The sequence below is a fragment of the Canis aureus genome, chromosome 34 (genome assembly GCF_053574225.1).
Source record: "Canis aureus isolate CA01 chromosome 34, VMU_Caureus_v.1.0, whole genome shotgun sequence".
Classification (NCBI taxonomy): Eukaryota; Metazoa; Chordata; class Mammalia; order Carnivora; family Canidae; genus Canis; species Canis aureus.
This window is the reverse complement of record NC_135644.1, coordinates 23,290,840-23,314,240: the sequence shown is the minus strand read 5'-3', so window position 1 is coordinate 23,314,240 and position 23,401 is coordinate 23,290,840. Positions and strand designations below refer to the sequence as shown.

The 23,401-nt window shown below is 39.1% G+C and overlaps 1 protein-coding gene across 3 annotated transcripts in view; it reads right to left on the bottom strand.

The window, feature by feature from the left end:
* Positions 1 to 2,780: 2,780 nt before the first annotated feature.
* FAP (fibroblast activation protein alpha) overlaps positions 2,781 to 23,401 on the bottom strand; it is a 72,472-nt gene continuing 51,851 nt past the window's right edge. The window contains exons 18-26 of one of the 3 annotated variants that reach the window (XM_077883479.1): positions 20,857 to 20,955; positions 20,315 to 20,384; positions 19,378 to 19,572; positions 14,523 to 14,577; positions 6,615 to 6,714; positions 5,483 to 5,547; positions 4,911 to 4,983; positions 4,575 to 4,648; positions 2,781 to 3,166 (exon numbers count right to left, since the gene is read on the bottom strand). In XM_077883479.1, the coding sequence (XP_077739605.1) occupies positions 3,065 to 3,166; positions 4,575 to 4,648; positions 4,911 to 4,983; positions 5,483 to 5,547; positions 6,615 to 6,714; positions 14,523 to 14,577; positions 19,378 to 19,572; positions 20,315 to 20,384; positions 20,857 to 20,955 (833 nt within the window). In that variant the 3' untranslated portion in view covers positions 2,781 to 3,064. Of the gene's footprint in view, positions 3,167 to 4,574; positions 4,649 to 4,910; positions 4,984 to 5,482; positions 5,548 to 6,614; positions 6,715 to 14,522; positions 14,578 to 17,430; positions 18,081 to 19,377; positions 19,573 to 20,314; positions 20,385 to 20,856; positions 20,956 to 23,401 lie in introns of those variants that run through there. The other 2 variants (XR_013371870.1, XM_077883480.1) reach the window with 2 other exon arrangements.

Below are 23,401 nucleotides of genomic sequence, written 5' to 3'. Positions count from 1 at the left end.
TACATATATTCATCTCTGTAACCCCTGCAGTACCCAGAGTACTGCCATGCACAGCATAGGTATTCAAAATATATTTCTCGAAGGAAGTAACTCATATATTTTCTGCTTTGGGACAGACTCAATTTTTTTTTTAAACCTCAATACAAGTTCCTTCATTTATGTTAAATTTAACAAAATACCCATTTTCTTACCACTTCCTTCTCATTCACTCTAGGATATATGAGATTGTCATTTAGGATTTTGAAACCATTTGAAACAGCTCTATGGTTAGCACTGCAGGACTAACACTTGAGATTATTCTGAGATGATACAATTTTTTATGGTTTCCCTCTTACACGTATTAGAGTCCCACCCCTAGGGCTCTGGTGTCATTTGAACTTGCATTGTAGTTACATTCATTTTTCGCCTATACAAAACTCTAAGTTTTGTCTATAGACATGCATCTTGTTAAATATACATGCATTTTGGGGAGGTGGAGGTACCTAAAACAGTGGCTTGCAATTACATTTGTCAAATGGATGAATGAAAAATCCAAGTCTGTGATACATGAAGCACGATTATACTTTCAGCATTAATTTGGGTGTCAGGACACCCTCCTCCTCAAATCTCACATGCAAGAATAAAATGTAGTTAAGGGATAGTTATTATTGCAATTTGCTTCCTACAAATAGAAAAAGTCAGATGTTTTTAATCATCCCTTTTGGGCTGGTATTTTTCTATTAAGTCTTTGCCCTTTGTAATTTGTGTATCTTTTATCCTCCACGCCAAAAGAAGAATCTAGTAAAGCTGTACAAAATGCGAACATTAAAAAGAACCAAAAAAACAAAAAACCTGCCTCTCAAGTTGCTGCCTTGCTCTTCACTGGATCCTTAAAGTCTTGGACCGTGTCGGGTATACAGACAGACTCCATGAATTCTCGTTGAATGAATGAATCAATACATAAACACATGCTGAATGTCTGAGGAGCACCTGCATGACTCTACCTGAGGAGGTCAGGGAAGGCTCTAGCAAATGTAATGTAGAAAAAATGAATCTTCTACAAACACAGATGCATCCACTCATCTATCAATCGCTGAGTTTCTACCATATGCTACGTTCTAAGATATGGTCTGTGAAGATTCCTAGGATAGCACCATCCAATAGCACTGTCTGTGATGATGGCAATGTTCTCCATCTGATGTCCACAACAGTACGTGTAGACTGTGGAGAAGACTGGAGGCTTCCCCTTGGAATAATGGCACATTTCAATTCGTGTTTTAGAAGTTGCCCCTGCGGCCGTGGGAACGAAGGCGTGAGGCTGGAGACCCCTTATTGCATGTTGATAGGATACAACAGCTGGGCAGAAATCCGCAAAGGCAGAAGAAAGACGTTGAAGGGACAAGATTTTCTTATTTTTTGCACTTGCCCTGTTGTCCCCCTTGGTAGAGTATTAGGAAAGAGCTGTTGCTGGAGAGAGTGGATGAGGAGAATATTAGGAGGACATCTTCTGGGCTTGCTTGGGAGGCTGCACCAGGCAGAACAAAACAGGAAGGTAAAAGCTTGTCTCTGTGTCCCTCAGGGCATCAGTAGTTGTAAAGGTATGGGGAGGAAGGACTATGGCCAGCCCTGAATCGGTGTGGGTGCTACCCAAGCTCCTGGACAGGGCACCCCTTCCTGATGGGTGAGGTGGGATTACGTGGCCTGAGTGGGAGGCCTGATTTCAGAAAGCAGGAGTAGAGACAGAGTTGGACAGGGAAATGTCTGACAATTCCAGAGGTGTGTGTGGTCTGTGACCTTCGAGGACCCTTCCTGCAGTAATGCTGCAAGCCAGGGTTGGTTCTTTGGCTAGAGAGCCTGAGAGAAGGCACGAGGGTCTTCTGCCTCCAGCTAGAATCAAGCTAGAGACGGGAGAAATCATCCAGAGCAATCTAGTGCCAGGAAACACATCAATGAAAAGTCCCCTAGGGAGTGGCTCCATTGACACTTCCAACATTCATTTAAGAAATCTCTTCTGGTGACCTGGATCTTTTAATTCTGTGGCCGTCACAGAGATGGAAGCTGCCTGTAAGTTTCTAATTGATGGGGACCCGTACTGGCAAAGCTTCACCTTCGGGATCGCAGGCATTATGGCTTTTTTTTTTTTTCTTTTTCAGAATGAGCTCGATAATGTCAAACTCAAACCCCTGAAGAATCTCATAGATACAACATTTTTTCTTCCTAGCTGCAGATGTCCTTTTTATTGAATTGTTTTGCTTGCTTGGTTTGGTGATGGGTTAGCAATCCGAAGGCAGTTACCAGTACTAATTCTTGAAAGAGATACAAAACAGGAATGCTTCCAAATTCGAAGCGTTAATGAAAAGGAGCCTGAATTAAAAAATTCTCACTTTGTCCTTATCAAATGCTTTTGGTTAGTTTGAAGAAACCTGGGAGAAATGTAATAAACATTTCTTGGAGGGACGGCATAGAGTGCAAACATCAGGATGCCTCTACAAGATGCATCTCAAACTTGATTTCTGAACAATGTTTTGCGTACTCTGAGTTATTCATTCCAGCCCTTGGAATTCTAATGATAAAAATCCAAACTCTCTTAGATTCTTCTCCAAAACCACCTAATATCACTCAGGTGCTTGCTTAGCACAAGCGTTTTCTTTCTTTCTTTCTTTTTTCTTTCTTTCTTTCTTTCTTCCTTTCTTTCTTTCATTCTTTCTTTCTTTTCTGTCTTTCTCTCTTTATTTCTTTTCTCTTTTTTCTTTCTTTCTGATAAAACCATAAGCTGAAATGAATGCACAGAGACAAAATAATAGCACTTTAATTTCTCACTTTATTATTTTCCTCAAACGAACAGGTGATACAACACTGTCTGTGTCCAAAGCAAAAGGCATGGTTCCCTTTTCTTTTAGAGAGTGCCAGAAAATGTAAACAATATTTGGGTTGAACTTCTGAGTCTTACTGCCAGCCTTTAGAACATCATTCATTTGTTTGTTTGTACCAAGATTGAACAGCATAAAGAGTAAAACAAGCAAATGGTCTGAGGCATTTATACGAAGTGTTCAGACTGTGATACAGGCTTGCATCTGCGTCATCTTCAGTCGGACAAAGAAAAACACTGCTTTAGGAAGTGGGTCATGCGGGTATATAAGTGCTTCGAGGACAGGCCGGGTATGCCATGGTTCTGGTCAGAGTACCACTGAAACACAAAGAGAGAAGCCTGTGTCACCCCTGCGGCCACGCGATGCATCCAGCTTTGACTTTTTAATGCTTGCAGGTCCTGATCATTTTTCTGATATTGTAATTGAAATGCTACTTAGGAACACTTAATAAGAGAGTTTACACATGACCATTTAGAACAGGAAGACAAGAGAGGCCTTTTATTAACCTTGGCTATTCTTTTGCAATCTTTAAGCTTCTATCTTAGATCTTGGTGGCTGGGCTCTTACAACGGCCAGCCTTCTGGGGGATCGGGACACAAGCAAGTGTTCCAGAGCTGGTGTGTTGGGTCTATTACTTTGCTTCTCTGGAGCTCGGTTTCCTCATTTGAAAAATGAGGAGGTTGGATTTGGTTTTCTCTGAGGCTTCCTCTAGCTCAAAAATTCTGCGAGGCTTTTAGCCTCTGAATCCAATTCCTCTCTGCTGCCGAAAATCCACAACACATAGAACGTAAACACCTTTCATAGGAGTTAAACATAGTATCATTAAAAACACCCAGGGAGATGACATTATAAATTTAAACTTCATTGTTGGAGAGATGCTGGTGAGATTATTGTTTTCACTGAATAAAGAGGGACAGTGGTCCTGATGGAATGCTCTATACTTACAAGGTGAATTTACACGGGGCGGGGGGGAGGATCACAATTAAAAAAATCAGAAGAATCTCAAATCCCCTTTTGTAAATTGTTTTCAAATGCCCAATTTCTAAAAAAGAGGGTTTCCTTTCTGAGGTTCTTGTTCAGGAAAAGCAAGTGAGGGAGAACTCATGCTCCCGAGGAGGGGTTGTCTCTCCTGCCATGGTTCTCCCCTTACTGTCCTCTCTGGTGTCCCTTCCTAGTCCTTGTGCGGCCTGGGTCCTCCAGCTAGCCCATTCATTCATTCGCTCGGGGACAAGTCGAGCCTCCGTGCGGGACCAGGCTCATGTCGGGCCCTGGGGACACACGGATGACAGGGTTCTCTAACTCTGAGCAGAGACCCCCGACTTCAGGAGCCTCTGAGGCCGCTGACAACATCCCCCAACTGCTTCTTACTGAACAAACAGACCTTTTGGCTGCTTCGGGACTCCCAGCTTTTTTTGTGGGGACGCCGAGCATGCAGCCACACTTATGCAAGCAGGATCACAGAACTATTGGATGTTCGAGCTAGAAGATCAGCGAATCTCACAGATGTCTCCATTTCATATACGGCTTGCCTAGTGTCCTTCAGGGAGTTCGCGGAAGATCCAAGACCCACTCGCTAATCCTTCGCCTATGCTACCTCACAGCCCGTTTGCCAGGCTTCAGTAAAAATAACAATGATATTGATAATGATAATGAAAAAATCAGATTCTTCCTCCTTTGAGCTTACGGGTCTAAGGCCGTGAACAGGAGTAAAACGAAATTATGTACCATTGCCTGGAAATCCACTTGTGCATTAACCAGAGCTTTAGCAATCTGTGCTGAGTTTTGAAAGTGCACATTATCTGCAACAAAGAGAGAGAGTTAAAGTGCTGCTAAATACCAGAAAGCATCGAGTGACAATGTACTGCCTGCAAATGAACACCGACAATTATCTAGTCGTGCGGTTGACATTGTCAGCAGTGAGTAATCGCACTCATTTGTGGAAATGTCTCTGACTCTTAGGTACTGACCCCGAGCACAGGCATAGGAGGATGCTTAATGTTTCTTAAACAAAGTGATGTTGGCTCAGTATTTTTATGTGTAAGAGTCTTGCTTAAACCTCACCATCTGCTGTTCCGTGGATGAGAAGATAGTCTACATTTCTGAAATATTCTGCTCTTGCCATCACAGTTGAATTCTGGAAAAGAGGAAAAATTAACATTTTAGTTGCTGCAAGTTCTAATAGAAAACTAGCTAAATCATTGTGCGATGGACTTAGCACCAATACTGAAATTATGTATTGCTTTGGTTGATAAATATTTAAGAGTCAGAGCAACACATTTTCATCATCATTTGCATTACTTCCATCTGATTCTTAGTTTGAAAAACGGGAAGTTTATGTGTCATATGTTACATATGAGTGAGACCTTAGGCATAAATGATGCCCGCTCAAGCTGTGTAGGGGTTGGGGGTGGGCAGGAGGATGGGGAAAAGGAGGTGAGGGAAGGGAGGATGGGGAAAGAAAGAAGAGAATCCAAGGAGAGTAAATTCCTTCCGAGTGAGGTGTTTTGCAGCTAACAAAAGATCAGCGTATTTGCTTGGGGACCCGGCAAAAGTGTAAACTCTGAAGACTGCCTCAAAAGTATTTAGCACATTTGCAAGAACTCAATGACCTAGATTAAAGAGAAAGCGCTTACTTTGTAGTGCTCGAGATTATCGTTCTTTGTTGGGAGGCCCATGAATCGTTCTGTGTAGATAGATGCTATAAAATATATAAGAATATGTTGTTTACACGTGATACAGGTCATGTCACTGACCAATAAGACCTCAAGGTTAGAGAACTGCTCCTCACTTTCCCCCACGTTGCTGCTGAGGAAGGTTCTTGCTTTCCTTTACTGTAATGCTCCACCCACGTCATTTGCTCTGCGATTTGCCTCAACCGGGCTTGAGAAGCCAAGGAGGAAACAGGAGCAGCTGCCATTAGGAAGGACTGATCTGAAGCTTTTTCTCTTCCACCCTTCAGTGCAGGGAATGTTGAGCTAGAGAGGACCTAATGGAATGGCCTCCTTGGATTTTAAAAGAAATCACAAACGTAGCCACCTCTAGGACTTTTACTGGTGTCCTCATTAATCTAGGATGGGTCTAGGTGCCTCGAATCCTCCTCTCCCAACAAACACACACACACACACACACACACACACACACACACACACTTTCTTTTTCTGAATAAGGATTCCCTGCAAGTTATAGTTGTCTCATTTTTACTCCAACACAGGGACAAGGGTTTGATGAAAGCTAATTTTTGTCCCATTACTAGAGTCAATTCCAAATAATCATCCTGCATTGATGTTAATCATAAAAACAGGCACACATGGGGGTGGACTTCTTAACCAATTTTTTTTTTTTTTATCACTCTGATTTCTGGAGCAATGAAATGACAGGCTGTGGCATGGAGGTGAACAGCTTGGCTCCACCCAACTTCGCATAAGATGTCCTTAAGGACCAGTCATGCTGCACCCGTGTGCCGGCAAAAACACAGAGTTGGCTCTGGTTTTCAAGGTTTGGTTTAGCAGGAGACACAAGGTTTCGGGGAGAGGATAACATACACTGGGTTTTGGAAGAGTCCTTTCTTCCTCGTTCTTGAGATTTCCTTGATTGTTGCAACATGATCACAATGAATCATATAAACAACCTCATTTATAGATTATATTTTCCCCCAGTGAAGCTGGGGTGAATTTTACTGCATAATTTGTTTTCCTAGCAACCTCAAATATAGAGTAATTACGTGTTAAATGTTTTCACAGCAACATTTATGAAATGTTTCCATACCGTAATATTCCCAGCTGGAGACAGGAGCCACTGCTATCCCACATTTGAAAAGACCAGTTCCTGAAGCAAGGGCCAGTGATGAAACATAGCCTCCATAGGACTGTGGAGACATCATTACAAGTCAGTCCCAGATTTGCTTTCACAAACTCTCCAACATCGTTTTACAGCAACTCTGCTCACAATAAGTACTGATGGCAGCCGGGGATATGCATGGGGTAGATTAAATGTCTACCGTGCACCCGTGGCAGCAGCTCCATCTGACACAGCATAATTTCATCCCTAGTAAACTAAAAATACTTGGTGTGCTAATCAGAGCATGGTAGGGGCAGTTTAAGAGATATTTATCTTTGCAATTTTTCTGCCCCCAGTTTTTTTCCTCTATATTTTTCCAATGAGGACCTTGCCAGAGCAAAAATCAGGGTTTTAGTTGAAAGAAATGCACAGAGAAAGGAGATTATTCCCCAAATGTAAAAGCCAGATACTTCCCACAGCCTGCAGATGACCCGTGAGGCGATACTCACATCTGTGTATTTACTTATTTGTTTTCATAATAGAACAACAAGGGAAGGACATAAGAACCTTTTGGATAGTTGAAGACATGGCCAGAGTTTGTGTATAATGTAGTGTTGCCTATTCTGTTCTGAGGATTTCCGGCATAGCAGCTCAAAGGAGGAAAAGCCATTGGTGTCTTTAAAAGTCTTACATAGTCCTCGAGAAATTAAATGGAAAAACAAAGAAATGCAAAATGAGTCGGGAGTAGGGTCAGCTCTCATCAACTTTCTTCCCCAAGGAATGAGGTAGATGATTCAGAAATGTGACCCGGATAACAGGAGATGTCTGCCCATGTCACTTGGAAATTTGAACCTTTTCCTGAAAGTGAAGAAATGAGCACATAAGGTGGCATCTCCCCCTGGAAGTCTGATTTGGGCTGTAGAAACATGCTTGAGAGAGATGCTTCTTCTGGGGATGTGGATTAAACAGTGCTCTGGGTTCCGAACCCCAAAATGTGTGTGTTAGATCAGGAAGTGATTCTCAGTGCATATTCTTGCCCCGACACGGGAACATCCCCACAAGTCATAAGACGACAGTGGGACTTTCCAACTAAGAATGTGCCTTATATTTAGGATCTTTTTACCACAAGCCTCTGGGAGCCATTTTCCCTTAGGTCAGCAGAGATCTCATCACCCTTTGCTGTGGGAAAGTCAGTCTTTAGAGAGAGTGAAAGGGTGAGAGGGAAAGTTTTACAGAGTGAGGGACAGACAGGCAGACAGACGGACAGACATGGTACTGAGGGCAGATCAGTGGCAGCAGTCATTCTTAACCCACGAAATACATGGAATGGGGCAATAAGCTAAACAGTCTTGCTGAATTTATGAGTTAAGGGAATAATTCTTTAACTAGTTAACACTTGTATGTTTTCAGTTCTGGGGACTTTTATTGAGGACCCTTGGCTACAAAATGCAGCATAGAGGATAAATAAATGCTCCAATTATTTCATGGCCTCCTTTTATTACACTTAGAGGTGAACTAAAGCATGTTCTCATAGGGGAAAATAAATTTTAAAAACAGAAGGAACAGTGGGTTTAAAAATCATTTTGGTACATGACAATTTTCGCTTATAAAAATGATTGATTTTGATTCGTAGGGTAGCAACGACTATGACTGAAATGGAAGTTCTCTCTTTCTTAATTTTAGGTTCAAATGCGAGTAAAATAAGCCTGAGTTAGAAATATTATTGTTTGTGGTTTTATTGGAAAAGTGTGTTCACTACAAGTAACAATGGTGGGTCCCGCTGAAATAGCATGAAGTGAGATTTGAAATAAAGATCATTTACATCTAATAAAAAGGGTTTTGAACATCCCTGCTTGAAATCTCACAGATTATTAGCCCATATCTGCTCAGTGATTAGATAGTAGTGCTGTATCTAAATAAAATCTCCATGTTTCCAGGATGAATACAAATTGTCTCTAGGAATTTGTAAGAGCAAAACTAGTGTAGCAGCAGCACAACAAAAGTAGGTGTTCTTTAAATTCTCAGGCAGCTTAGAAAAGCTATTCCTATTGTAGAAATGAAGAGGAAATAAAATAAACCCGAGTTGACTTTTTTCTGCTCTCCCATGGGTGGGGCTCCAAGGCAGAGTGGGTGGCTGTCGCAAGAAAGGAACCCACGGAGCAGATTGGCCATGAGAATTCTAGAATTTTGTCCTTTGCACTTAGATGCCTTGCCATTTTGTTTAAACGAAGGATATCTTTAAAAACATTCTTAGAAGGGCACAGAATTTTGAGGGGTTTATAGAACACTCTTATGTGAGCCGTAATGCGCATTGGAACATTTTACCTACAGGCAATAGTAATAAATAGCTAACGTTTGTGTGGCCAAGGCGCTTGCAGCCCTCTTTGAGAACCCACACACTCTGCTTCCCTTCTCCCACCTCAGATGTTCCCCTGCTTGTCGGCTCTCCCCGTGTTCTCTGGACTCTCCAGGCCTGATCCGGCCCCGGGAATTTCACAGATGCTGCTGTCCTCTGCCTAGAACACTCTTCCCCCGGATATGGGCATGGCTCACTTCCTCCCCATTTCAAGTATTTTTTTTTTTTTTTTCCCATTTCAAGTCTTAACTCAAAAAGAGTCGAACTGCACCTGTCCTTCTCATCTTCAATATACCAACCCTGCATCATGCTCCTTTCCTGCTTTTGTTTTTCGCTAGAGAACTTGTCATCATTTAACGTCCTGTTCATTATCCTCATTTATCACACTTATTGTCTTTCTTCCCAACTGTTCCCGACTCCATAAAGGTAGACATTTTCATCTGTCTTGTAATGAATGTATCCCCAGCACTGACAATATGGCCTGGAACACAGAGGGGGGAATAAAAGGGATGCTTGTCGGATATATAACTTCCCTAGGGACTTGGCTAAGCCTCACAAGTGACCTGGTGAGGAAATCACTGCTGCCTTTCCTGATGAGGAAGCCGTGGCTCGGAGGGAACGTAGAGGGCTCTGGGAGGCAGGGAGCAGCAGAGCTGAGACTCAAGGCCAGGACACCTGCCTCTACAACCCAGGACTTTCCTCTCTGTCCTTGCACTGGGGCAAACCTCGTCGGGGAACTTGAAGTTTTGGAGTCTAATGTAGTCTCATTAGAGGTGCATTTGTCCTACTTTTACATCGTTGATCACACATAGCAATTCAAATTGCTTATAATTAGTCACTGGAAGAGAAAGGAACTAAGATTAAATCATGAACTAATGCTTATTCAACACCACCTGGCTAGGCCTATATTAACAAAGCAAGGCCCATAAATGAGGTTGTTATTCTAATAATTTAGGCAAAACCCCTGCTGCTCTTCAATTGTCAGAATAATTACTACCGTTTTTTCTTCACATCAACCAGGGTTTTGCAACCTCAGCACTGTTGACATCTTGGGCTGGATAATTCTTTCTTCTGGGGACCTGTCCTGTGCATTGTGGGGTATTTAACAGCATCTCTGGCCTCTACTCACTAGCTGCCACGTAGCACTCCCCCAGTTGTGACAACCAAAAAAATGACTCCAGACATGGCCAAATGTCCCCTGAGGGGCAAAACTGCCTGGTTATGAACCGGTTATGGCAGACACTTCCCTGGCATAGTGCTGGGTGCCTGGGGGATAGCTAATAAACAGCTAAAAACAGAGCTATTGGATTTTGGTTTGTATGAGCCAGAACAATAAAAAGGGTAAGATAAAAATGCCTCCTCTCCCCTTCTTAATTAGGATAATGGAGGGAAATGTAGGATTTGCAGCTTATTCACCAATTGACTACCAAAATTTTATGTGGTGAGCTACAGTATAGTTCTCAGACCGCTCAAGTGCCTAACACTTCATGGAGACAGATATGACATATCCTTCTTGACATGAAACACAATAATTGCTAACTAAGACTCATGGTCATTCTCAACATCTTCTTTCGCATCTCCAGTTTCCCACAGGTCCCTGTTTATTATACTAGGAAACAGTGCTTAGAGCTGTGACCTCTTTCCACCTCCTACTTCACTGTCTAAATTCAGGACCTTGGTATTTGTTGCCAATCTTACCTCTCACCCAGCTCCTTGGCCCACTCCCTCCCCCACCTCAGACCATCCTTCACTCTTCAGCCAAGGGTATCTTTCTAAAACACCAATTCTATTCTCTATTGATTTCAAGAAAACATTTCAAAAAAGTATCTAAGGAATCAAATACCTTTTAGTAATGCTATAGTAATCAAAATATAACAGGATTCTTTACTGCTCCTTCACAGAGTTGATACACACTATTATGTAGAGTTCACGATTTATCCAATAATTAGACCAGAGGATCTTTTCATGAGAAAGTCCTTGGTACTAATAAGATACATTTGGGAGAACATTGACTTATAGGATTAAATTCAGTTTAAATGACATCATTGGTATGTGGGATGGCCAAGTAGTATGCTAAACATTTGAGAAAACAACTTTTAAAAAAAGACAAGTCCATTCCCTCGATGAGCCTTCATTCTCACGGGAGAAACCAATAGACCGACAAGATAAAACATCATAATTCCTAAAACAGCAGTATAAAGAACTGTTGGAGCACAAAGAAAGTCATATCTGAGTCAGGTTTTAAAGAATAAATAGAAGTTTTCCATTTTGGAGGAAGAGGAGCAGAATAGAAGAAGATGGGTGCATTGCAGGTGTAGGGAAGAGGATTCACAAAAGCATGGAAGTAAGGAAGTGCAGACATAGTCAAATTATTCATAAAGGCGTGAGGAAAAGTGGAAAGAGATGAACATGGAAGAGCAGGTTACAGCCAGATTGTCAAGAGATTTCCATGCATGGAAATAAGTTTGGGCACCAGGTCAAGGTCAGTGTGTGGCCTTAGAAAGTATAGAAGCATATAAGTTATGTTTTGGAAAAAGAACTTCAGTAGCAACATTGCAGTTTGTGAGATCAAAGCAGGAAGGCTAGTTAAGAGGCAATTGGGATAGTTAAACTGGTACCGCACAATGGTCCATGGACCAAAAGAATCAGCATTACCTGGGATCTTATTAGAAATGCAAATCCTCAGGCCTCACCCTCAATACTGAATCAGAATCTCTGCTGGTAGGGCCCTGGGAACTGTTTCAAGGAGTTCTCCAGGTGATGCATATGAAAGCCACAGTATGAGAAGGTCTGATCTAAGTCACATATGAAGAGAACTGAACTAAAGTGCTGGCTCTGGGGACGAGGAGAACAGATTTAGATGTTTGAAGATAGCATTGACAGAACTTACTTACCAATGGGATGTGGGAGTTGGGGATCAAGAGAAATTGAAAGCGCTCTGAATTTACTAATTGGGGTGACTAGGTGTGTGATGAGGTCCTTAAATAAAGACAAGGACTTGTTTTAAGTAGACTATAGCAAGTTTAGCTTGTGTGGGTTAGGCTTGAGGCTCCAGTAAGACATTTGGGACAGATGGTCAGTGAGCATTTGAAACATGGAGCTCAGAAGAGAGGTGGGGCTAGCGGCAGTCATCGCCATCTTTGAAATGACATGGGTTTCCCCAGGGAAGTGAAAAACAATGAGGGCCATAGCCAGACCCCGGAAAACACGGGCATCTGAAGAATGAATGGAGTGTAATGATCATGGAGACGTAGGAAAATAAGAGGAGTGTGTCGCAGAGCCATAGATAGGGCCCATCCTCCTTTATGCAGTCTAAAAGGCTCCTGGTATTGGCTATCTACCTACCTATCCAAACTCATTTCCTTCACCTTCCTCACTACATGCTTTACACTTCTGAAGTTTCTGGCATCCAGACCAACCATGTCCTACTCATTTTTACCTCAAGACTGGGCAAGTTTGTCTTCATTTTCTGGAATGCACCGTTACTGACCTATCTTCTTCACTGCCTCATTTCTGAATCTTCCCTTTGCTCTCACAGCCAGAATGAACCACTCCTGTCCCTGGTGTTCTCGCCTCAAGTTGTATCTGTCTTAACACTTGGAACATTGCTGAGCAGTTCCTTTTTTGCTCTGTTTTATCTAATAGAGGGCCAGGGCTATAACTTACTCATCTTTTCATCTTCTAAAGAACCTAAAATAAGACCTAGTTGAGGGATGCCTGGGTGGCTCACGGTTGGGCACCTGTCTTCAGCCCAGGGTGTGATCCTGGAGTCCTGAGATCGAGTCCCACATCAGGCTCCCTGCATGGAGCCTGCTTCTCTCTCTGCCTGTGCCTTATCTCTCTCTGTCTCTCATGAATAAATAAATAAAATCTTAAAAAAAAAAGATCCAGTTGAGATCCAATAAAAATTTACTACATCGAGGAAAAAATGCATTAGTTAGTGATCAGATGGGTGGATTATATAAATCGTAAAGATTTTATGGGAAAAAAACAGTGTAGTATTAAGGTCTTTTTCCTTCAGGATCTTCTGGGTCCTGCTGATTAAGGGGCTGCTCAAATGTTGTATCCACTGGCAGTTCACATTTTCCTTCTTTTGCACATGCTCTCGGGGTTTACCTCACAATTATTGCCATGTTGGAAAGTAAGCAATAAAGGGGCTTATTAGACCACCTCTTCTAGTAGCATTTGCACAGACCTCTTGACAATCTCTTATTGAAGAATCTCAGGCTGATATGCATGTATTTTGGGGGTGCGGAGTGGGTTCTTTAAATCATTCCACATAGGTGGTTCTCTACCAAACTAATACCAGGATGTTCTAGAAATGAAATCAAAAGTTCCACTTCCTGGTTATTTCAAAGGCTGCAGTAAAAGAAAATTAAAACTATAAGAGAAATGTTAACGATGATATGTAAGTGTTCGGCATGAAATTTGAATCTTTCAAAAATTTACTTTAGGAAATTTCATAAAAATGGATGGTGGGAGAGATCTTATCTGAAATATTTCACTACAAAAATATTTCATTGATTTCCACCCATTTGAATTCTGTTCTGTTTAGATATTTAACATTTGATAGTTTTAAGAAGGACCAAATGGCTTGAAGTAACAACTTTCCACAAATTCATAACAGCTCTTCATCTGGTCACTGAGCTGAGAGCTGAGCCGGAGCCTGCAGATTCCCTTCAATATTGGGTTTCATTCCCTCCATCTGAAAGCAGGCCGCTCTCAGAGAAAACAGCCAAGAAAAACAACCCAAGCCCAAACGGCTGCAAATTGACTTGCAAATGTACAAATTCAGACCAAAAAGTGAAACAGGAAATCTTCTTTGAAGGGTAATTATCATAATTTATAATGGGCAAATCTAAACTCTTTCCAATATTTCTCTAAACTTTCCAGTGACTTCATTGCCCAGGATTTGGGAAGTTTTGCCACTTCCTTTTCATGTGTACGTTGAGAACCTTCACAGCTCCTCAAACATGGGCAATTATCTTCATGACCTATGACTTGAAAACTAAATTATACTTCTCTCCCACTGACACAAATTAATATTAGATCTGGTAAGAGAACTTGATTATCTCCCCCCCCCAAAAAAAAGAATCAAAACAGCCAAGAGATGATTGGGATAGGCTAGGTACTAGGGAATTTATATATTAAAAGTTCCTATGATTTCAAAGATTCGCTTAGCTTTTCATAAAAATGAAATGACGAAATATAAAAAGATATATATGAAATCTAAAATAACAAAGGAAATTGAACCTCTGAAATATAGTTCAGTTCAGTATTCTATAGTCTAATACAAAAAATTAAGTAAAAATATGTCAATTATGAGTTAATTTGCTATATGGAAGAAACTAAATGATTGAGAAAAAGGAACACTTAAAGCCACCACTTTGAAGCCTAGATCATCCAAATTGACTGTTTCCATTGACAGATTAAATGATGTTGCAACATTAACATTTCATGAGAAACCTTATAAGCGCACACTTTAGAAAATTATGATTGCTGAGCTGAATAACAGGCATAAAACATATAAAACAACTCACCCAGCCCCATATGGCTATTCTTTTTTCATCAATGAAACCCATTTCTATGAATTTTCTAAAGTAAAAGAAACAAATTTTTAGAATTTTAAGTGTGTACACATGACATTTACTTCATTACACAAGCATATTTAATCCAAAGATTTAATAGAAACGCTCCATTTTCTTTGTTTAAACACATGCATAATAACACTGCACTTACAAATAACTAAAAGAATATTATCATGCTTTCTGCAAAGGATAAAACGGATCCTTCAGACTCTACTGTACATCTATTGGGTAGTATTTGCAGGGCTACAGGTCTCGTATCCTAATTGTGTGAGTGAGTTACTTGAGACTCAGAGTTCAAGACCCAGGCTGACAGCAACACAAGAAGTAATAGCACCACGACTAGGACCAAATTCCTAAATCCCCAGATTTTGGAAAAAAGATTTTTGTTGCTGCTGCTTTAAATTGTATCAATCTTAAATGCTTAGATGTTAGTGATAATCACCATGTCACTTTTGGTCACTTTCATCCTTGGAAAAATAACCATCCCTCTCCCATTTCATACTCAGGTACCTTCAATTTATCACAATACAGATAATTATACGTATCTTTAGGATATGGACATGATTCACTTGAGTTCCATCACAGAAGAGCCTTCCTTTGAAAACTATATTGAAAATAAATATCCTTTTAGGAGCAAGTGACCATGCCAAAGGGCAACCTTCACAAAAGTCATGGGAAACCCTCAGAAATGTAACTTTGCAATGTGGGTACAAAATAGGAATGTTTTAGGCTAATTTATCCCAGGCCTCCTTGAGGTTTAGCGTTCTAACGGAGCAGTTGTGACTTATTTGGGGGATGGTTTGATAAAAACTCAGAAAACTCTTAGAAAAAGAGAAGCAGTGGAAGAAAAAAGCACACGGGGTGAGACATTGCAGAGACCTGGATGCAACAGTGACAGGAAGGAGGGGAGGAGAACAAAGTGACACACAGGGAGCCAGAAAAATACTATTTTTTTTGTTCCATTTGGTTATGTTAACACCCTTTCTCATTCTTCTCCAGAAGTAAGATGGAATGGTTTCATTAGTTGAATAATGGAGTTTCTTATAGGGATTTCACAGCAACCATTTTGCTCGTTGCATTGATTCAACATGCACGTTTCCAATGCACAGAGGAGTTGGGCAAATGCCCGGGACAAACAGATGGGAAGAAGCCCCGTCAGTCACAGCTTACCCCACACCAACTCTGAGGGACACTGAGGAGTCTACGGGGAAGAAATGCAGCAGCAGCAAACGGAAAGTTGCTACCTGTGTGCATGGTGTTCATGGTAAAACAGAGAAAATGTGCAGCAAACTGTGGAATTTCAGCAATTCTTCCATAAACTTCAAAAGCCAAATGAAAGAGGAGAAGGTTCACTTTCTTTGTTAAAAAAAATCTTTCCTCTAGTGCTCGAAGATAGTTCTGAGCCATAAAATCAATTTCGATTTTATGATCTCCCAGAAGCTAGCAATCATATTGCCTTGCATCTGGGGTAAAAGCAAATAGCAGGTGATACATTGGGAGCAGGAAATTCTTAACAGCTCCCTTCCTTGGTTTATTCTGAAAGGATGACATTTACAGGAAATGATAGTGCAATCGTTAACATGGAAATGAAACATTAACACTTAATGTGGAGGGACTAGGTTAAAGGTTAGCTAGATAATCTGAGCACTTCGAAGCCAACAAGGCTCTATAAAATTTATTTCCAAATTCTGAAGCGCTCGCAGAAGAGTTATCAGAAACACTGTTGATAATGTGGTGAAATAAAGAAAATGTTAGTAACAAATGAGAAAGCATTTTGGAGGCTGGACTGAACTTTACAACTTTTCTCGCACAAAAATGGCCCTAGGCCAAAGGTCAATTTGGAATCCTAGGGATCAGTTATTATTCTATTTTGGAATTGTTCTTATCGATACCATGTATAACAGCATGATATATTTTCTCACCACCAGCCTTCAAGCTGTATAAAAATTTCAAATTGTGGGAATATAAAAAATGTGAAATATACCCCAAATGAATAGAACTGACCCTCTAACTAACGACGTTTTATGGGTCCTACATATGTACCATTTGCAGAGAAGCCTGATGAAAGCACTTCCTGGTTTCACTTATGCTTTGACCTCACAAGCATTCTCTTTTGTGTAGTCAAAGTTGTGAGGTTGTATGGCTTCTTCTTCTTCATTTTTTAAAAATCCTGTTTTGCTTTGTTTAAATCTATTTATTAACCCTGACTAGTATTTACTGTCCCTTCCAAATATGTACACATGATTTTCCTTTGGTATCTGAAAAATTTAGCCAGATTGCCTTTTATATGAGACTGAAGGGGACAAATTTCATTCTTTTGTGGGAAGGTAACTTGAGGGCTACTGTAAAGGGATTGCAATCCCAATTCCCATGTCAAACATTCAGTGTCTGATTCCTAAAATGCTTCTTGGCAGACATGTGGTTGAATTATTCCCAGGATTATCATTATAAATCTATCCTTTTCAGCTTTTGTTTTCTCAAAGCATCGGGTTCCAAGGCTTCCCTTTCACTTTTGCAGAATGATGCCTTCAAGCAAAGCCAGGCCTGCTCCAAGTGCATCTCCACTGTTGTGTATATGCTTTGCCTGGGTCACAGAACCTCCTCTTGTTCCCTAGGCTGTTTACTAAACGTTCCGTCTAGCAGCAATGCTATCCCTTCAGAGTGCTGAGAGTTTATCCATTCTACAGATTATAAGAGCACTGAAAGTAGAGATCATAAATTGCAAAATTTTATACAGAGTGGATGGCAATGGCATATATTAATATTTGATCTGTTGTTGAATGGCTGAGCAAATGAGGGAACATATGCCTGCTCCAAAGCAGGAAGACTTTCTTCAGATTCCATCCTAAAAATGGCTCAGAGAAGGTACAGGTAGCCAATTACTGCCTCTGGTCTATCTTCAATTCTAAATGCCAAAGACATTTATATTATTGTGAAAATTGGTACAATTTGTGGCTTCATGTCCCACATATTGAACATCAGAAATAACAATTTTCCTTAAGGCCTCTACAGGGGTTTCAGGTTTAAATTTTCATTCCATCCAAGAAACGCGATCAGGTCTATTTCTTGAGGTATTCTTGAATTCAAATGCTGCAATTTTGGTGGTAAATAAGTGATGATGTATTGTGTTGTTATCAGTAGATTGTGATGATGATGATGAAGATAAGTTTGTTTTTTAATCAGTGCCAAAACAAACCACTTTTTAGCTCTACCAATTTTGGAGAAGATCCAGTTGAATTACAAATGAGGTATAATCTACATCCGGCTTTTGATGTGGTCCTAGGGTCACATGCCCTTGGTGTTTATTACATGCTTTAAATACAAAGAGATGTGAATCACAGTGCCAAAAAAAAAAAAAAAATCTTAAAGAATTAGGTCTGTAACACTGACAATGGTGTTCATATTCCCATCAAGGCACACACAGTCTTTATGTGAGAAATTGGTAGATCTCTTGGTAGATCTTTCTTTGAGCTATCTCTTCTATGGCTCTCCATTAGGCAGAAGATTCTCCTAAACAGGTTAGTGGCAGACAGGCCAAAAATCTGGATTAGCGAGAAAGATGGAGCCTCCTAGAAATTAGCCGTGAATAATGCTTACAGATTGTATAGTGTTATTTAATAATCTACTTATTCATTTGTCAGATTTTACCCAAATAGACTGTTTTTAATTGAACATTGTATATAACTGTGTGTATATTACTGTTCACAGAATGGAAGGAAAATTTGAAAACATATGGGTTATGATTACTTTTCTATTTTTAAAAATAATTACTTGTGAGTCTAAACTCTTCTGCTGTGATTAGAGACAAAAATACAGAAAAGTATTGTCTGGGCCTGGCTCCTAGCTGTTAAATACAATCTTCATTGTGTATGCTATAATGAAATCAGTAACTATTAATGACATCGAGATGATAAAAGGAATTTATTAATGAATTTTCTAAATTGCTCTTTGCTGTGAAACAGTATTTGACCTTAGGCCATCAAACAGGCCATCACACACACATATACATCCACGACTGAGAGTGCAAGTGGCCTGTGTTGGCTTTAACATTTATAAACTACTGTTCTCTAACTTCATATAGCCACAACATAATAACGGAAACCCAACAACTATAGAGAAATATCCAGAAGAATCCTGCACAGGTTTTCCAAATAAACAATTTCAGTGACTCGATTCTTTCTGTTTCAGAAAACATGATGGAGATGGAGACATAAATTGTGGTTGAGAATGTAGTTGGGAAGAATTCAGATTATGAGTCTGTCTTCCCTATGAATGTTTTCATAATAAAATTTGTATTACATAAAATGAATTTCTTTTTGTCAAATGAAAACAGGGAAATATTCTCATCCTAGCACAGCTGAAATTCACAGCTAGCTTAATTACAAAAGAATGCCTAGTATCTATAAGGATACAGTGTTGATGAAATCTTGAGGCATTCCTAAATTCATGAGGTAGGATCCACAATGCTTGAGTAAATTCAGATGTTTTGTTTCCTATGGACCATCCCTAGAGTTATGCATATTTTTTTGTGAACCATGTGAATAAATGAAAGGATATCAGAATGATGAAACAACAAAAGAGAGTATTTGTCATTTATCACCATAAATCATGTTTTGTACATTTATTAGCTCTTTTCCATCAACAATTTTTTTCTCACATTGGGCAAAAATATCTCTTTAATGATAACTTTAGATGAAGTTAGGAAAATAGACAAAAAAGAATTAAATCATTAAAGATGGAGAAACTCAACAGTGATTGCATGACTTTTGTTGCACATCAATTTCTGTTTGAATGAGAAGGTGCTCACCTGACAGCTGTGATCTGGTCCTCAACTTCATAAACACCCAGCTTTCGATATACTGCATACAGGAGTTTGTCACCTTGGTAAGCTGTTCCTCGGCCATCCACCAAGGCAATGACTATCCCTTCCTTACTTGCAAGATAAGAAATCCAATTAATACTGAATACAGACTTTACGCTCTGACTGCAGGGACCACCATACCTAAAGGAAAAAAAAAAAAAAAGAATCTTGGATTCCTTTGTAAAACTCAACTTGTCATGATGGCTAAGAATTGCCTTTAGTATTTCCCAGTACATTTGTATGATAAAATTTCAATAACAGTGGCATTAGAACTGGCTCAAAATCAAGAGAGGACCAGGCTTTTCCCAGAGGTTTGCTACAAGGAAGTTGTTTTGGGACACAGCCTCTCCTATTCCCCAAAACGGATACATCTAGGGTTGGCATTTCAAGGAATATGTGTGGGTTTTTCGTCATTTCTGCCACCTGCCACTTGCTAAAAGCAGGCATAAGATATACTAAAAAAAATGCATGGTGTTTTAAGCAAATTGTGTGTAGGTCAGCACTGATTTTGGGTGTGATTCCACTAAATGTATTCCATTCCCTTATTTCATTTCTAACTCACTTACATAAGACATTAAGATGATTTACAATATTTTTTGGCTGCAATTTCTCTATCTCAAAGGTATTCTGACACATTCGGCAATTTGCCATACAAAGGAAATTCAAGACAGCAAATGCAAGCCAGTCCATCTAAAATCCCCAAACTTCCTCAATCTATTTTAAATAGCCATATTTTATTTACTCTGATTAGTTGAGGAATATATAAAAACAGCATCAATAGGAACTGTTACCAAGGAGAATGGTTCATTCTATCTCATAAATGTGTATTTAATTCAACATATTTTCAGTAAATAGTTTTTACACCAAAGAAAATATTACATACACTTGAATTAGCAAGGGATACTTCTTTGATCTGTCAAACCGGGGAGGAAGCATCATCTTGTACCATAAAGCTTGGAGGGGAAAAAAAGAAAAATCTTCATTCCACTATGTTCATAACATTATTTATTTTCTTTAATAACAATATGACATAAAATCAATTCAAAACTGGCAAACTGTAAAAAATCAAGAATGTAGTTTAAGTTGATTTTTATTAGATATTTTTTGTCAAATTTATAAATTACTAGAAATCTTGAGTTGTATTTTCCAGAAGCACACATTCTAAAATTAAAATTAAACTGTAAAACATATCAATGTTGAAATGGAACTATAGGAAAGTATAAGATCAACTCTATTTACAAACATGTTAAAGATCTTTCGTGAAGCTTTATTGTTACAGTAAGATTGGTTTACTTAAGACCTTTGATATTATAGGGTTTGGACTACAATATTTATCTTATATTTTGTTTAATATAAGTAAGATAAGATAAAGTAAGATAAGCGTTCAGCTTCATATTTGTAAATGAGAAGTTTTTAAAGTCTTACTAATATCATCCACTTCAAGTTTCTTAATTTCCTCTTTAGGCAGCTGGATATTTTTCAAAGCATTTTCCAATTCTTTGTTTTCTTCCAGGATTTTAATTTCTTAAAAAAAATAAAATGTTCATTTTTGATTAATAGTATTCCATAAAAAAGTCCTTTCTTAAAATTCTTTTGGTTTTAATATGGATGAAACTGAAACAATATAAGGAACTGTATAAAAAATTTATCTTGACAAGCACATTTTTAGCCCAGCCTTTAAAATAGGTATGAGTTTATGATGACATTAATCATTGCCTCCTGAAACTGATCTTTATGGCATCAAAACACATTTTGAGCAGAATCACAGAGGCAACAATGGTTAGTCACCATATTTTCCCATCTCCAACTTTTCTAACATGAAGCTATGATCTGAGTAGGTGACTTTTTTTTTTATCATCTACTAAGAAAAAATAAAAGTAGTAGAAGTAAAATCTTTATTGCTGAAACTTCAAATTAAAAATAGAGGTGCCTGAGTGGCTCAGTCCGTTTAGCATCCAACTCTTGATTTTGGCTCAGGTCATGACCTCAGGCGTACTCAGCAGAGAGTCTGCTTATATACTCTCTCCCTCTGCCCCTCCCCCCATCACATACACACCCTCTCTCTCAAATAAGTAAATAAATCTTTCAATAATTAATTATGTAGTCACAAAGTTTGTTTTTAAGTTTCCAATGTGTAAAGTGAAATATTATTCCTGTGATTTATATATATATATATTTTTTTTTTTGAGAGAGAGAGAAATGGGGGAGGGGCAAAGGAAGAGGGAGAAAGAAAATCTTAAGCAGGCTCCATGGCCAGTGTGGAGCTGGGCACGGGGCTCCATCTCACAACCCTGAGATCATGGCCTGAGCCCTGAGCCGAAATCAAGTCAGACACTTTGCCAACTGAGCCACCAGGCACCCCAACATATACATTTCTTTTCCTGCTGTACTTAATTAATATAAGATATTCCTCCCTTTTTTTGTAATTGAATTATTGCACATCATATACCTTCATATCATTTCTCTCAAGGTGGTTATACATCTTAGTAAAATAACAATATACACACTATGATCTCTTTCTCTTTTTCACCTTAAAGGATCTTCTAAAAAACTGCTGCTTATATTTAAGCTTAATTATGATTCACACTTTAATCTTTGAAACTGAACAATCCATTGATCTCCTGATGCCATAGTTTAGTGGTATATGCAAATGGGTTTCTAGCAATAGAGGGCTTTTTGCAAGTTTTATTTTGAACTAGAATTGATACTGGTTATCTTCTAGAGAAAAGTTAGGCTTTCATATAGCACGCGGAGTTTGACGATTTATTTTTCTTAAAAGAAGGTCTGGATGACTTCTGAGATATGGCAGTTTTTACAAAAGACATCCTGTGAACTTCTTGTTTTTGTGCCTTTTTAAAAAGTGGTCCTTGAAGATGGGGAACTGGAGGAGTACTTGTAACTACAGTAAGTTTGCCAAACCACTTCCCTTGTAACTCTCAGTTTTCATATACTCATGGCATTTTGTTCCAACATGTTATATTTAATCTTAGAACAAGTATAGATGTTTTGGTATGAGTTGTATAAGATACATAATAAATTTCATTTTAACTTTGGATAATCCATCAGGAAAGAAATACTTGTGGCATCTTAAAAGTTAAAACCAAAAAAAAAAAAAAAAAAAAGCCCTCAAAAAACAACAACAAAAAAAGCCCCACCAAATATACAGTTCTAAGTACAATGGAGCCAGCTCTTCATTCTCCTTGTGTGGGTTCTATGTGTGGAGCTATTATGAATAAAGGGAATCCTATAACGTAGTCACACAGAGTGACTACATTGTAATTGCTTCTTTATTTATTTTTATATTTTGCTTTTTATTCTATTTGTTATTTGCTTATTTATTTTTTATCTTTTTACCAAAATACCAGAAGTCAGAAACTGTATTACAAGGGTTGACAGATTGGCTAGACTGATTTCTCCATTTTCCTTCCAGCTATTGAACTTTCCTGATTCATGGCTTACTGAAATGTCAGATTTAATTCATAGCCTTTTTAATGCTTTATAGTCCAGAGAAGCATTTGTTCATACGGTAACTTGGCAATTTTCCCACCCCTTGGAGCAAAATGGGATCTCAAAGGACTGTTGATGGTGGGGGTGCTGATTGGGCTTCTCTGTGTGGCTTTGCATTAAAAGCCTATAACCTGGAAGTTGTGCTACAGTCCAGAGTACCTTTACCTTATTTCGCTCATCATTATACACTCAGTACCTACCATATTTAGTACCGAGTACAGCGATATATATGTGGTATATATGTGGTATATGCTCTCCATTTATTTGTGGGTTCTTCATTATGATGAAATAAAAAGAATGATGGATCATGTAAGAATTTTTGTTTTAATTATATTAACTACTATATGTTGCTTATTAATTAATTTATGTGAAGAATCTGTGGAAAAGTTGATAAATGAGGTCATTAGATCAGTTGGGTAATTGTAATGAGCACCTGCTGTGCCTGAAGCAACTAAGCCTCTTT